Here is a 16,906-nt window from a genome sequence, read left to right as displayed (position 1 = left end):
ATGCATGTACTTATTTCGCAAGCATGTGATATAAAGCATGTACTTGGCATCTCATGCTTGCAAAATAAGTACATGCATCATCTGCTATTGCTTTTGATTGCAAGAGACCGAACATCATATTGAAAATTAAAGGTGAGCTGTCTTGTCTGTAGGTTAAAATGGCAAAAGTCATTCAAGAAGGCAATAAATAACTGAAAAGTTAACGAAAACCATGTCGCAATGGACAAGGTAATAAACATGTGGAAACTGCTGGAAATAATGTACAAAAATAATTATATTTTTTGCTTTCTACAATCACAGCAGTTGTCATGAATCATTCAAAATAAAAGCTAAATTTACGTGCACATAAGAATATTTACAAAGTCGTGTACAAAAATAGATTGTTAAAAATGTTTTGAACTCAGCACTTCGTAAACATCACTCCAACCAGCAGGGCTGTTGTATTTTATCTTTTGTTGTTTTAAAATAGCGCAATTTAGGAAAATAATAAATTTTTGAACTCTTGCCTAGCAAAAGAGTGCTATTTTGTCTTCCCTCAGATTGAAAGACATTTTTAAAATTTTCTAAATTTTTTCTTTTCTTGAAGAACAATAGATCAGTTGTGTATGACCTTACTGCCTTTCAAAATATAAAATAATCAAAATAAACAAATTTTCAATAACCAAGGTCATTGATCATTTAGTTTTGTAAAAGAGAAATCAACAGGATTAGAATGAATTCAACTGAAACTTGCATTGCAATTTAATTGCATTAAAATGTGAAGTACAATTCCTGATAACTTCATTTGTCTCTCATCACAGACTAATGAGATAAGGTCTACAGACAATTATTATTTCGCAATCACACAAAAAACTAGATTACGCTCTCTTAATTAAATTCCTACATGTAGTTGTTACAAGAACCATATTATGTTTTCCCCTATTAATTATATTAAAGTACAAAAATATGTACATCAAAGCTAATGCGGCAATAGAACTATCTTTTAATTTTAGTTTATCATTATTCTATAAAGCATTTCCAGTCCATGATTAAAACAAACTGAATTGGCATTCAGAAGTATCTTAATATAGTAAACATACTATAGAACAACAACTACCATTCTGTTCAAACTTATTTGCCAAAACTAGCCTTAAATGATTTAAGTTGCAGAACAAAGTTTGTGCAGGCCACTAACAAGGTGAAAACTAATTTTAGCTTGATCTACATAAGAAAAAATTAATCCAGTTTAAAAAATGTCAGTCGATATGTTTATTAGCCAACAGAGATGGCATGATATTGGTCATGTCTTCAACAGGAACAAAGTTAGTATGTGCGGGAATGTTATCTCCCCCAATTTTTATGTACTTCTAAAACAACACACGCAAATTAGTGTAAACACTTTATAAAGCATGCATGGTATTTTATTACTCAAGACAGTTACCCAAAAAAAAACATTTTGAAAAACACTTGGAAATCAAGGGAAGGTTGTATAATAAGTCAATTTAATCAAAACAGTATTTGTTGACAGCTTATTTTTTAATCCACAGATGACATTTGCGACATTTGAGTTATAATATTAAACATGTAGTGAAGATTACAAATACAATGTATAATGAACAGATCTATGCGGATTACAAATTAAGACAAACATTGAGATTAAAGCCTTTTGTAAATATTATTTTAATTTATTAATCTTTGAACTCTAAAACATTTGCCAGGGGAAAAGTTTGACAATTCACTTAAACCAGCGATAACTAATTTCCAGTTTCATTATTTAAAAAAATTATTTGTTTATTTTTAATAAGTAACTTTAAGTGGTTTGGAAAAAGCTTGTCATTCAGATAAAATATTGATTGAAATGTTATTTTACAGAGAAAGGAAATAATAAAATTCATCAAATGCCGATCAGTGAATGATTATGAAAGATTGTAATCACGAATCTGGTTCTTATTATGTCTATTAAACATTGAATGGTAAATATTTTTCAAAGTTAAATAATATCATAACTGTGCCATGCTCATTCACATTCAGTATTACTTGCAACCAAAATAAAATGTAGTGAATTGTAGTGCAGGGATTCTTCAACCATCCTTACTGTATTGTTTGAATTACAGTTAAGGTCAAGATGAGATCCTTGATCAACTCTTTATCTACTTCTTAATCAGTTATTAACAATAGAACAATCAATGTTTAATTTTTTCAATTTAAGTCCAGATTTGAACTTGTGATTTCGTACAACACATTCTCTATTTTATATAGCAAACATCACCAGTAAACTCGCCACACAAACAACACAGCTACACCAAACTCTCCAAATTTTGCTCTTAAAATATTTTAAAATAATAAGATATTACTTCAATTACAGTTTTTCATGACCAACCTAACATACGTGCCTAGGGTTATTTTTGTTTAGGATCACGACCTAACTTGCTTAACTGGCTATCTGTAATCTTCAAACTAATAACAATAGAACAATGAAAAACTTCTATAAGTGCAGTTATGTGCAATAGAAGTTCATATCCGTATTTAGAAGCCACGTACATGCCCCAGTTATTTTGGAACAAAATGTGAACCTTGCTGGACTGGTTATCTACAGCTCAAATGTGTAACCAAAGAACAATGATTAGAAATTGTCATTAATTTTACATTAAACTTGAATGCAGAATTTAACTGTTAGTAGTCATTCCATTTTCAAATTTTCAAAACTACTGCGTATTCATTTCATTTATTTTTTTTTATCCTGTTTTGTAATATTTCCTTTACAAGTGTGACAATAAAAAAGGGTGAAAGTAATCTTCAAGTCTCCTTCCCTGCCAAGTTACTACAACTAAAATTGTCCCACAACAATTTCTTTTTCAATATTCTCTTTAATATTTTTTCTTAATCTATAAAAAAAAGGAAAATTAAAAATGCAGATCTCTTTGGAGTTTCATATTCAAGTCAACCTTGTGAAGTTAGCTTTTTGTTGGTCAGTTATTTGTGATGAAAATCTGAACCTTGAATAATCAAGTACTTATCTGTATCTCAACATTGATAACAAAAAAACAATAACAGCCTACACTGGCCAAGGTAAACTCAAGGGTAACATTTATTTATAAATGAGATTTTTCATTTGCACATCGGTGTATTTTGGAAAAGATCAACATAATTTTATTTTCACTATGCCAGTCTTGAACAAAGATAAAATTAAATCTTATCACTGGTGACTTTCAGTTTCTGTGCTTCTATGATATCTGATCTATGGATCAATTCAACGCTACCAAATATCCAATTTCCAAGAAATAACTGCAGTAAACATGTTTCGTTGTTCCTCTACTTTAAACTGTCAGTCCTATATGTATAGCTGTTGTCAAAGTTTACTATAGCGTGTAAATATGTACATATTTTATATATGCTGTAACAGCCTTAAAGCCTTTATGGAATCTAAAGAATAACAGATCTAGAACAAGACTCTACTCTGCAATTCCTGATATAATTCCCACACATTGTACCCTGACTGGACTTAAATTACAGTTAATTCAATTAAATGGGCTAGGTTGGCTATTTTTGGCAATTTTCGTGTACTTCAAAATAAGAAATGACCTAGTAGTAGAAATCATTATTACAATTTTTGTGAACCATCAGTTGTATTAATCTGTTTAATTTGGCCAGCTGTATGTTAGTATCTCTCTTGAGTTTTTGAATCTTTTGGAGACAATGCAATAGCATGCTCATGTAACAAATCTCCTAAAATAATGTGACCTGTAAGACCTAACTCCATGAAACGTGAGTCACAGAATGAAAGAGAAATTGTATGTTCTAAAAATAAGACTTTGAAGCTAGAGACCTCTCCCACACATCCATGCACCTTGCAAGAAACCATTTCAAAGTTCTTAATTAATTTTAATAGTCCAGTTATATTATTTTTATTGATATATATGTACATTACAGGGTGATAATGGATTAATCACACGACTTATTTCTCAATTTTGGTCACGATCAAAGCCCCAGTCAGACAGATAAGCCTGTAACAGCTCATGAACTAAGCTGACAGCTAGCTTGTGGATACCATATGCAAATTAAGAAAATCACGATATTTTTCTGGGGTTGCGAGAGTGAAAAAATGTTAAGACACTCGAACCACAATTATCAATCACAGTCGTGTATTAATTACAAAAAAATAAATCGTACCTTCACGGCATAATTCTTCTCCGTCTGAACATTGCTTGAACATAGTTTTCCCTGACAAACTCTTCGTTCACCTGAATTTTGAAACGGTTCAAAGGTTGGTATTTACAAAACTTTTAAGTAAGACTTAATATTAATATGGGCGCCTCTAAATGTACTTTGTTAAGAAATAATTCAACCTGCTGGGACTGATTATACAAAAATCACGTTCCTTAAAAACGTAAGCTTCGTTTCAAATAAAGTATTAGGAAAGGATAAGCAATTCGTTCGAAAATTTTCAAGATGCAAGCAATGACCGAACTAATAAAACGCGATGCTCTTCCATAAAATTTGAAATACATTTCCAATTCTTCATCTCAAGAAGAAAATAAATACTAAAATTAGCAAGAACACTTTTTCTTGTGGCTTATAAACACCGTCTTTTGTTTCGAGACCTCCAACAACTTTAGAATTAAAAGAGATTTGTGTACTCAATGGTTTCACAACTGAAAGCCATTTACGAATAACTTGATCAAACAATAATTTCGTGAGCTAAAACGCTTTCTCAAACGCCTCAGGCTCGAATAATGCCGATGAATATTCTCAATTTTATTGCAGCTTCAAGAAATTTAACATAATCTGGCCATCCCTCGACTATTAAACGTATATGGCTTGCGAGACAAATTAAATAGTAGTCGGAAAAATGTACATAATATATACGGTATCTTATATATGCAGCACTTCGCTCCGACTATGTACAGAGCACAAAGAAATCCGACAAGGCTACATTATTATGCTGCAGTCGTTAGTTAAACAAATAAATATAAAGAAACGATGTCAATTGCCCTACCTTTCTCATAATGGTCGAAATCATCCCGACCTAGAATACAAAAGCAGTGTCACATTAGTTGAAGGAACGCTCTAGACCACAACACAACACGGTGTTAGAACAAAACTAACACGATTTTTTCTCAAAAAGCAAGTCACATTCAACCTCTTCTAAACAGAGAGCACTTAAAACAACACTTAAATCCCTTCTGACACGATAAAGGCTTTAGCAATTTCTTGTTTCGCAAAGATAGCGCGGTTTTAAACAAATCTGACAACTTCAACAACCGACCGTCTAAACACAAAACTTTACATAACAAGAAGCTCGCCGAAGCGGCATAAAAGCTCACCGATTTCGGGCATATCGTCAAGAACTACTACCAAACACTACATCCGCTCTCATTCCTTACGCAGCAAAGATAAATAAACCAAAGGCTGCCTGCAGGAAGGAAAAATGTCGGCAAAGAAGCCAGGAAACTATCTTCCCCACTCAAAACAATCGAGACGACCGCTTTCTATATCCGTGTGACGGCTTCAGATCATCGTAGATTAAGAACGTGAAATTCGAACCCTTTGCACGTGCTCGATCGATTCCGCTGTAAAGTATTAAACGGGTATAGGTGTCTTTTGCACGTTCTAGCGCAAGTGTTGAGTTACTAGAGCAAAATGAACGAAGTACGGCCACAGTTTGTCACAAGATTCCAACATGCAAATTCTGAACAAAACGAGATGGGCCCCGCGTGATGACGTCACATGGTAATGACCTGATAATTACAACTCGCTGAGAACCAATCAAAACACACGATGAATGCTTCGCCGGACAGCCTCCTCCATAAACACAACAGTTTTGTGTCCAAAACAGACTCAAACGCTCTCTTATAAGCTCCAAATCAGCCATAAGAAGGACGAACGAAAGCTGAATAACTAAAGAAAGAAGCTTTCTGCTGAGTCTGCTTAAGCTGGTTTAAGTGAACGAAAGAAAATAAATCGTGCATCATTTTATTCACATTTTGTTTACGAAATACTTAATGTTTTCATAGAAAAACTGGATACAGACCAATCCGATTTTGACATTGTGTGAGATTTGATTTTTTACAAGAGTGAAGTTGAAGCTTAGATGTACCAAAATCACAATTTTACAATCAAAATAATTACCTACTAAAATATTTATGTGTGCATGTTTTCTATGCAAAATGTTTTTGAACGTCGGTTGGGTTTAGTTTCTTTACAATGCCTGGTCAGCTTTTATGGCTTAAGACTTAACAATACGGTTTTTGTTTTTTATTCTTTGAAGCGAGAAAAGACTGTCTAAAGCATTGTTTTTCTTGACTTACAAGGCCTAATGGAATAAGTTTTGAGCCACGATGGCGCTTTCACAAAAACAGATTTTTTAAAAGCACTGAAAGATGTTTCAATGAGACGAGATTTGGAAAACTTGTCTTTAAAGAATGTAAACCATCAAAACGCGAAAAAAAAAACAATTGTTTTGTCTATCAAGTTGGCAAGTTTTTTAAAGTACAGAAGGACTTCTAATCTCTGTTAATTAAAACTGTAATCAATTCAGTAAACTGAAATTGACGTCAAGGGCAAAAATAGTGTCGGGAAAAAACGACTTAATACCGCCACAATTTTCTGGCCCCATTCAGAGCACATCTAAATTAGACACGAAAACGCTAGCCGATACAAAATGCCACATGGAATCTAGCCTGGAAAATTTACTTAAGATTCCTTCTGTTGACTTTAGAAAACAAAGGTTTAATGTGCAAAACAAATATTTTATTACATGAATACAATTTCATTAGCAGTTGTGTTGATCGAGGCAGTCATGATGAAAGATATTGACCCTAGAAGCCCGGAATGAAAAATTGATTGGTTTTCCTGTTACATGTAATTATCGAGCCAAAAAATCGAAACAAATCTCATTTCCTAATTAACGGTTACAGTACCGCTGTTATCAACGGAATTTACGACTGACCTTGGTTGGCATTTCCTGAAAAATAATTTTTGGTATTCAAGTGCGATAACTCGTACAAAATCATATCCAATTATTTCCGTTGTTTGTTTAATATGATACGGGATCGGCTTTTTCAGTCACGAAGATTTCCCCTTATTTTGTATCTAGTATTTTCCTTAGTTATTCTACCGAGGAGCAGAATTTAAGCATCTCACTACCCCACTCAGAATTTTCTACGCCCCACCCACCACTCCCATCGAGCTTTATCCTCTTGACATTGTGTTGGGTTCTCTTCACGTGATGAAGTCTTTGTGGTAAGGTCAAGTGTTTGAGGTATCGGAAACTACTTCATCGAATATTTGTCTGCTCGTGAAATTCTTTTGGTCTCGTTTGTTGACGCAAATTGTTAAAGTGAATGCGTTTTTATTTCCTGAAAGGCGATACAATTCCTTTAAATCAACAGAAGCCGAAAACAATTTGACGAGGTAAAAGTTGAAAAATACGCCATCTTTAATCTTGGTCACTCTCACACTCCTTAAAAATTATTGACCTTTTATACTTTTCTTCGCGTTTGAAAAAAAAAAAAAACAAGAAAAGACAATAAACAGAGCCGTCTATATTAAATTTCAATTGCTCAATTTTTTCATTGCCCAATACCGGGTATATTTAAAAATCAATTAAAAAGAAACTTAATTTCCGCAAATTAGTGTAAAGAAATGTCGAAGAAAACAATAGAGCCAACACGTATTTCCTTTCCATTTTGTCATGAGTAGTTCACGCCCGGTCTACGCAATATATTTGTGTATTTCCGTCCGGTAAATAAACAAATCGAAGTATGTCTTTCTAGCAACACGCGTCTTGGGCTCGGTTTCCGCCCGGACCTTGATACCTCGTGATCGTGTCTGAATTATTCTGGACGAGAGAGAACGCATGCATTGCTAGCGATTGAGTTACACGACAATTTCCTCTACAAATTGTTAAGACAAGATTATATTTATCTTTGGAAGTATAATTTAAAACGTAACTCTAGATAGATGTAGTAAGTTTTTTAGATGTAAATTTTAATGCTAGATATATATTTTTATGGCAATTTGAATAATTAATAATTTTTAACATTTATTACACGACCCCATAAAGGCTTTTGGCTCTAAGTTTTTTAATCGTGTAAAATAAAGGTATGTCTATCTATCTCTATCTACCAGAATTATGAGAAAGAGCCCTTAATATAGTGATCAAAATTCAGGTTCTCCTCGAAATGCCAATACAAAGTAAACGAAACAGTTATGAGAATTTCGAACTGGCCACCAAGGAAATAAAATAAAAATAGGAAATAAAACAATATCGAAAAAATGCAGACATATCAGGCGACCAGCAGGCGCATCCTTACTTTTTTTCCAATAAAAAAAATCAATCAGTAGGGCGAGGGCAACAAAAGATTATCCCCCTCATTTTGCCTCGATTTATCTTGGGCGGAAACTACTAGCGCACGCAGTTCGAGGAACAGCCCGCGTGGAGAGCGAAAGTCTCGCGCCTCCTTCACGAAAGTAGATATGAAATTTCAAACCAAAGGTGACAAAGTTCAACGAATGTTTTTTTACGGCCGGTTCCAGAAAGTTTGTTAGATCTGTCCAGAGGTTCAAAATGTAGCTTTCTAAAAAGATGGACTGTCCTACAGTTTAATGGTTTAGGTCCTGAGATTCTTTCCAACAATTTTGACATTAGAGAGATGAATTTTTTTTATTTCACAACACAAGGCAAAACTGATTTGTCAGCACATTTATGGCGAACATTTACTATTTCGGCATTTCCACAAGTACAAGTTCCAGCGACTCCTTACCAGTCTCTGCCCGGGCCTTGTGCAGAGGTACACGTACACAAAGCAAACGTCATGCACAAGTGTGACTCACGGGATTCTAGAGTGACGTAAAGGGAAACCCTTGCATGTAAAGCATAAGTTGTCGCGCTTCGGTCACATGAAATTTCCCAGTGACTTCAGTCACGTTATGGACTAGAGTTTGCTCACGCACAAACGGATGTTCTATAAAACGCACAGCAGGGAATAAAGCTTAGGTAATACAAGCCAGGGAATTGGCGTGAGAAATGTCATTTTTTAGCATGTATGTCCTAGGGAGTGGTGATTTACGTTGTCTTCTAAAACATCATCTCGTCGTATCCTGGAGGTAAAGCCGATAAGAAGATTTGGAGAGTTCCAAAATAAGATATGAGCACGCCAAGCTGTTGAATTGCATCGGAATTTTAATCTGTGATGAGGTCAAATTTTGGTAGAAGTTATTTATTTTGATCGCTGTTTATGAGACCCTTAATTAAAGCAAAATGCCGCTTGCTATTCCATGAATATCACGAAAGTTCTGGTGTTTAGGTTTCAACGACTACTTTCCCTCCTCAACACCTCTCCGGTAAAATCATAAATATCCTCCATTCCCTATCCCTAACAACTTCATCGACTATCTCCCGCCTTTCTTGACCTTGTCTCTTTGGTTCTTCCTTCCCACTTCGTCGGGAAAATGCGTCCTGCAAACCTTCCCCCCCCCCCCCCCCCACCCCCCAACCCTGGCAATAAAATATGAAAGAATATACATAAATTAATTTTACAAAATTTTAAATGTTCTCCAGCAGGTTTTTTATTACGCTTTTAATCAGTGTATCTTTTAAAATCTTTCGCTTTTCCTTTTTTTTATTTTTTTGCATAATTGTAACCGTATATATCGCTAAACACTTTTGGTCGTGTATAGTAGTTAATTATAACCATAAACTACTATTATTGACGTTGTAATTTTATATTTTAGAAGCGTTAATTATTTCTTACATAATAGCATCTAAAAAAGTGGCCTTAATCTTCCTTTGTCGTGGTGCCAGCCTCTTCATTTTAATTGATTTTCGCAATCAAATTATATCCCCTACCTCACCCCAAAACAAATTAGTTTACTACTTTCCGTCCCCCCCCCCCACCCTTCCCCTTTTCCTGGTATAGAAGGAACTTACCCATGATGCTTTGGTTCGACGTTATTTGGTTCGTTTTATTTCCGGGGACGCTTGAGGCCAAGTACTTGTAATGGGCGTGGCTCTCACGTCCCTCCGAAATCGGAGGGACGTGCGTCGATGTTGGAATTCGACGCGAGAGAGCAGATTTCAATGTCATCCTCACACTGAAAAGAGTAAATGCTTGAGGTAGAGCTCTGGGGAGGAGATGGTGATGCTGAAACTTCTTCCCAGGACCTCTGTTCCGCGGAGGGGGACAACGCTCCCTCTTGTTCGGCAGTGAGCGCTACTTCGGTGGTGATAACAGGCACAAGCTTACAGCCCTTCTTGGTTTGGCCCTCGTCATGAGGGCGCGCTAAAATTTGCGTGACTCTTCCTGTAGATGGAGGCGAGCTCCTACCCAGGATGTTCAACCATGCGCGCACCAACGGACTGCGACGGGACGCCTGGGGAGTACCGTGGATGTCACTGCTGTTAGAGGACTGAGGATGACCGCGGGTGGCGCTGTTGTTGGTGGACTGGGGATAACCGCGGGAGTTGACTTCTTGAACACGGTTACCTCTGTTTCTTTGTACAATTCTTTCAAAGATATTCCTTATATATCGTCTCCGTCTCTCTGCTGGAGTTTGTGGGGAAGGAGACGGGGCTTGCACCTGAGGGAGGGCGTTTTCCTCTCCTTCACTTCCACTGCTGGAAATCATGCCTTCAACGGAATTGCTCCGCCTCCTTCTGAACACCCTGGTGCGCGCTCTAACTCTTGGGCTCGGTGGCTCAGAAGGTTCGGGTGAAAGCCAACTTAAACCGCTGCTGCTTGTTCGGTAAGCGTCTCCATCAGGCTGAATATAGCGCACCGGGGACACGTGAAATGGAGAGACGGGACCGCTTAGGGGACTTCCCTCGAGCAAACATGCAGCAATTTCCGGATCCAAGTCCTGACTCTGAAATAACGAATTGGGACTGCTCAGAGCACTTCCTTCGGGCATACATGCAGCGATTTCCGGGTCAATTTCCTGACTCTGGAACAACGAATTGGGACTGCTCAGAGCACTTCCTTGAGACATGCATGCAGCGATTTCGGGGTCTAATTCCTGACTCAAGTCCAGTTTACTGGAAATTTCTCCTGGCGATCTTGTCGAAATTTCTCCTGGCGATCTTGTCGTATAAATCGGTTTAATCCTGCCAAACAAGCCAAACTCGCCATGGTCATCCTCGTCCGCATTAAAGGACTTAAAAGAAATAAGGTCGGACAGAAATGAATGTTTAATCGACCAGTCCGAGCTCGACGGGTTTTCACTCGATGTAGACGCGCCCTGATTTACAGCATTTTCTTCCACAATAATTGTTTTTTCACTTGCCTTCTTGATCTTTTCGTCGCCTTCTTTCTCTATAGACTGGCGAAGCTGCGAAGCGAGCTCCTTGCTCTGACTTTCTTCGTCAGTTTTCTTTGACTTGCTCTTCCTTTTGCGAAACAACTTCTTTACTCTCTTCAGCCGATCACCAACCGAATGCGGCGACCCTCGTACGGAGTTTTCACCGTAGGAATTTTTCTCTAAATTAGCGCACTTTTCCGAGGCAGATCTCTTCGGGGATGTTTCTTCAATCTCGCCAGCAGTACAGCATGGGCGAGAGTAACAGTTACCCATGTTTTGAACAAAATAAGCAACAAATTTCTCGCTTCTATAAAACGAACGTCTTCCTCAATCGGGAAACAAATTGCTGCGTTCTGTTGCATTGTGACGTGATCTTTCATTATACGTAAGTTTTTGCCGCGCGCGCGCAAATCTTTAAAAAAAATTTAAGTACAAATATATTCCATGCCATTTCGTTTTGTTTTAAAACATGCATTGTGCAAGAAAAATGGTTAATTATCTGTTTAAAATAATTTTAAACAATGTAAACATGTAAGAGTTCAGCCTGTGTAGCAAGTACCTGGCGGTTTTGTTAGGGTTAACGCGCGCGCAAGAAAACGGCTAAGCCTCGCGCTAGCTCGCGCGCGCATTAACCCCAACAAGATTTATCAGAAGCATATGTGATATGCTTTTGGATTTATTTTGTGAAATTCGAAAATAACAAACACGAATCTGCGGAAATTTCCTTACAATTTCAGATTTAGAGGTTTGCTCTTTAAAACAAATCACTTAAACGAGCGGTGCAAATTTTTTGGTTTTAGCTCTTTTAGTACTGCGTGAAATTTCGCGCCATTTTTGCGAAATCCTCGGGGTGTGGTCGACAGGTCCGTTCGTTTCTTATTGGTTAATCCAGGGCACTTAAAAGCGCTCTGGCCAATCTAAACTCGCAGGAAATGAAAACGCTTTCACATATTTTAGCTTCTTTACCATAGAGATTTCGAGGTCTTGATTATTAAATCCCTCAAGTTATTTAAATTTTCATTTAACATTCCAGTGACAGATTGTAAAACAAGCTCTCAGCTTCAGTGAGATTGCATATAATGAACACTTTCGACATGTATTCATCTTTCCCACTCTAAATGTATTATATTTTTTGGTAAGGATGAGCTCTTGCAGGAGAAAATGCAGAACCGTTCTGCATTTTCTCCTGCAGGAGCTCATAGTTGTAACATTGTTTATAAAACAAAAAATGTATTTATTATTTCATTGACGCTGGCATGGAACGGCACCTAAATAAATATTATCATTCTTTAAAGGACGTGCTTGTTTGTTTTCCCTAGCAAAGATATGGAAATACATTTCTCTTATTATATGATACAAGAGCCGGAAATTGGTGTTGAAACTGAATTGATAACATGCGTAACATTGAAATTTGAAATAACATCACGCTCGCACGCTTTTATCATGAAAGTGAAGTACTTTGGCGAGTTTATGAACTGAGCTCTCTTTAAAAATCACTTTCAGTGATCATGCCGATTGAGATCTTTATCTTGTAATTTTCACGTCTAGAAATATAGCATATTACAGTTTCATTTTCTCCCCGAATTAGAATTACCGTTACTATCCCGTAAAGTCATGTTTCCCGGCTTTGGTTTTTAAAAACAGTTGTTCTTTATAAAAAAGCCACAATAAAGCTTTTTGACTTTGGAAAACAATCAAAAAGCCATTTTACTACAGCATTCGTTTACTCGTGTAGCACTGAGTTGGCTTCCGTTAAACAAAATACTACAAGGTAAAATTAGCATTTAATTTATTTACTCCACAATACACGTGCCGGCCGAAAATCTCAGTTAAAGGGTGAATATTGTGGACACGAAAATGTGTTACATGGGTAACGTATTGTTCTGTGTTTGAGGCAAGTAATCTATGATTTTATAATTTTGATATCAACCTGTTTAGAGGGAACTTTAAAAAAAACTCAACATGAACTCACCTCTTAACAGAAGTCGCCGGAGCAAAAGTATTTCAAGAAAACACATCCAATATTGTCGCCGCTGTAATCGCAATATTCTGATAAAATAAACTTCGATTGGGTAAATTCCATGTGATTCTCTTGCTAATTAGCAAAAACTATGACGAATTCGCTTTGCTTTCCACTGAATTGTTTCAATAATCCATGCGAAAAACCAGGTTGTCGAACAACATAAATATTGTCGTCATAAAGTTAATGACAAATTTATTCATAACCACATAAAAGGTTTTCACTTGAGTTTGGTTTCCCGGGTGATATTTGAAGTTCTTTTGTTGAACACTTAAAATGTCAATGAACATATTTGTAGTTCTTAAAATATAACTGCCGAGAAAACTCAACAAGTTGGGAATTTAGGCTATTTAGCTGATAAAGAGAATTTCAAAACTTTTCCTTTACCCAAGATAGGCCTGAATTTTCGTTTCATTTAATTTTTTTTCGTAAATAAAACACTCATAGACCAGTATTAGAACAATTCTCGACCATTTACACAAACAGTTTAGTTCATTTACGAACACGCCAAAAATACGTCACTGCAAAAAGGTAGCGTCATGTAATATTGTAATGAATTGTGTCGCCTAATTTTTGACGGTGGTGACTTGAAATCAACGCGGAAATTTATAGTGTGTGGTATTCTATATGATAATTACATGACGACGTCACCTAGAAGGTGAGAGAATTTCCTTGATAAATCAACAGGCAACGGGAAGGAAAGTTTTTCAGTGGATAGAGTTAATAAAAAGAAATTCAGTGACACTTAAATAAGTGAGTTTACCGAAGTAAAACCCACGCATTCACTATCAATAGTACCAAAGCCGGGTTTATAATGAGAAGTGGCAAAGCTGAAACAACATGACTTAGTAATCACTATGGCTTCATCCACATAATTCCGTTCAAACGCAAGAACCACGTTGTAGACAAAAATGTGATACCGTAACACTTGATAGTACGCTGGGTTTTCATCCACAGACTTTAATAAAAGTTAGAACCGCCTTGTACAGCATAATAAACAGTACCACACGAAAATGCTACTCAATAGCTTTCATTTGAATGGTTACACACTAGGGTTTAATCTGCAGAATAAAAAGTTAGAACGGTTATAAAACCTGATTGAACCATCTGGTACAGCATAATAAACAGTACAACATGAAAGTACTGCTCAGTAGCTTTTATATGACTGGCAACACAATAAAGTTTTCTGACAGTGATTAAATGTTCTAATTCCTGGCAATTTTTGTGTGTTGATCAGTCGTAGGGGTTTGCTACGAGTTTAGACCAGTGTTTACAGAGGTTTAGTATTAGTTTTAAGACCTGCCGATTTGCAGGTCAGAGAATTTCTTAAAATAGCATGAACTGGCCCGTTTAAAATCTGAACGAATTTAACTAACCTGAAATTTGCTTCAAGGCATGGCTACCAATTATTTAGCAGATGAATTAGTGACCAAAAGAAATCTTTGCTCTATAGCAAAAAAGCGCGTGTATTTTAACACACCTTTTGATTAAATGTAAAGCATGCACATAAATAAATATTACTTTTAATTCGGAGAGCATTTTATCTATATATAGACCGGCCTAACGTTTTTCAAAGTGTTTGAGGAAAGTAAAATTGTTAGAAAGGTGCGTGACTTTTTCCATTTGCTAATGTTTGCTCGCGTGATCACGCGAAATCGCGTGAAATCGCGTGCTTTTTACGTTAGCGTGAAGCGCAGTACTATACTTCTCCTGAACGGAAGCCTCCACATAAACAATTCTTTTATCCAAAACTTAGCTTTTTACATTTTAGAGTGAACCTGTAATCGTGGAAAAAATGGATAGTATCTGAAGAAACCGAATGATGCACTGTTTTTTCAGTTGTTTTGCCTGAGGGTTTCAAGAAAGCTTTTTGAATATGCGCGTTTTGGCACTTTATCATTTTGGCCGATAATAATGAAGCTTCAAAGCTAACTGTAATGTACTTAAACTTGTTTTGCACTAACATGTCGAAATAAAAATCACTAATAGCGAAAGACACTTCAAGTTAGCGCAATTTGCTTTCCGGTCGAAATTTTGCGAGACTGTTATCACCGGCAAAGCCTTTGATAAATTAAGGAGAAAAACATTTATTTTATTTTATGTTGACATTAAATTAAATTACCTGTCAAATTTTCCGTCAAAATCTTGAGTAAACATTTTGCTTTTGTTACAAGTTAGAAAACGCTGGGAGTATTATAATTGAAAGATAAGTTGAAACCGCTCCGGCGAGATAAAACTGGAATATTCGGCTCTAAAAAATTAAGCTTGTACGGAAATAAACCTGTTGTTGCTATTTGATCATGAGAAGATTGCATTATCACGAACGCATAGAGCGAGTGAGTAAACTTAAATTGAGTTCATTTCCTAGATTTTTTTTCGAAAATTTTAAAATTTCACCTCATGGTTAATTCGTACAGTGCCTTTTTGCTTGCTCCATAGGCAATTTCAGTCCTCTTTAAAAAAATTATAGCACGTTCAAATGAATATTAAACAAATTTATTATTCATTGAAAAGCACAAATTTTCAATTTTCTGTTGCTAATAAGGTACAACGTATGAAAAATTCGTGTAAATTTAATGTCACAAGGTAAAGACATATAGTACATACTTACTTAAAGATCGAGCTTAATTTGATTATTAATTTTCATCAAGGAAAATATTAAGTGTCACTATATATCAACACTTGTGCGCCATTTGCAGTTTTGTAGACATCTCGGAGCTAAAATATTTATCAAATGGAAAAAAGCGTAATTTGCCTTGGTAAACTCATTTTTGTCAAACAATCTGCGACAAGGATAATTCCCATTTTTAAAATGCTCCTCTACGGAAATTTTGTTTAATTTTATTCACGCTATGTGGCGATTCACTTGGGACATGCAAAAATCATACTGAAAAAAAAAATAAATTCAACCACAAAATAAGAATATAAAGAATAATATAAGGTTTTAACTCACCGCTGCTTATCGACAAGTAAATTTCTTTGACTAATCCCAGCGAAAAAGCCAGAATAAACTCCATATCTTTTGCACATCAAGCAGCCAGACGCTAATCTGACCAAAATCATGAAATGCGAATCAGAACCAGTTTATACACCTTATTTTTCGTTTCCAAACGTTGTGGCGCGCAGAGATTTTTATATATTTTATAAAAACGTCCACGTTCAAGACATTCTTGCTCTCCTCAGTAGAAAACCTATCAACTGCATCAACTTCCGTGAGCTGCATTTGTGATTGGCGCACGTGATGCACGAAGAAGGTGTTGAGTGACAGGCGAGGTAATGACGTACGTCTTTTTGTTGGGTTTGTTTTTGGCGACGATTGTTTCCCCACAAAATTTGCAAGGTGCAATGAGATATGAATCTTGTGTATATGTTGATTTTTCTTAAATAGATGCTATTTTTACAGGGATCGGAATAATATTACTGCAACATGAAGGGCAATCTTTAGTTAAACATTAGAAAGCTTGGAAACAAATCAAAAACTGTTCAGTTAGTCAGGGCAAGCGCAAATTTAGTGAAAACGGACGTTTTAACAGCGAATTTGTTGTCTAACAGGAAGTCACGTATCTCCTCTTTACATTTAGTTTGCGCTATTAGTTTAAACACCTGTTT

The 16,906-nt window shown here is 36.1% G+C and overlaps 1 protein-coding gene across 6 annotated transcripts in view; it reads right to left on the bottom strand.

Annotated features, from left to right (window-relative positions):
• The window catches only part of LOC144657010 (pleckstrin homology domain-containing family G member 5-like), a 35,897-nt gene extending 25,132 nt beyond the window's left edge, over positions 1 to 10,765 (bottom strand). For 2 of the 6 annotated variants that reach the window (XM_078517282.1, XM_078517283.1), the window contains exons 1-3: positions 9,911 to 10,765; positions 4,976 to 5,005; positions 4,150 to 4,220 (exon numbers count right to left, since the gene is read on the bottom strand). In XM_078517282.1, the coding sequence (XP_078373408.1) occupies positions 4,150 to 4,220; positions 4,976 to 5,005; positions 9,911 to 10,067 (258 nt within the window). In that variant the 5' untranslated portion in view covers positions 10,068 to 10,765. Of the gene's footprint in view, positions 1 to 4,149; positions 4,221 to 4,975; positions 5,006 to 5,303; positions 5,683 to 9,910 lie in introns of those variants that run through there. The other 4 variants (XM_078517284.1, XM_078517285.1, XM_078517286.1 and 1 more) reach the window with 3 other exon arrangements.
• Between the last annotated feature and the right edge of the window lie 6,141 nt (positions 10,766 to 16,906).

The sequence above is a fragment of the Oculina patagonica genome, chromosome 6 (assembly GCF_052425735.1).
Source record: "Oculina patagonica isolate OP01 chromosome 6, crgOcupat, whole genome shotgun sequence".
Lineage (NCBI taxonomy): Eukaryota > Metazoa > Cnidaria > Anthozoa > Scleractinia > Oculinidae > Oculina > Oculina patagonica.
Note: the sequence above shows the minus strand (reverse complement) of the source record. Positions and strands in the feature narration are given on the sequence as shown.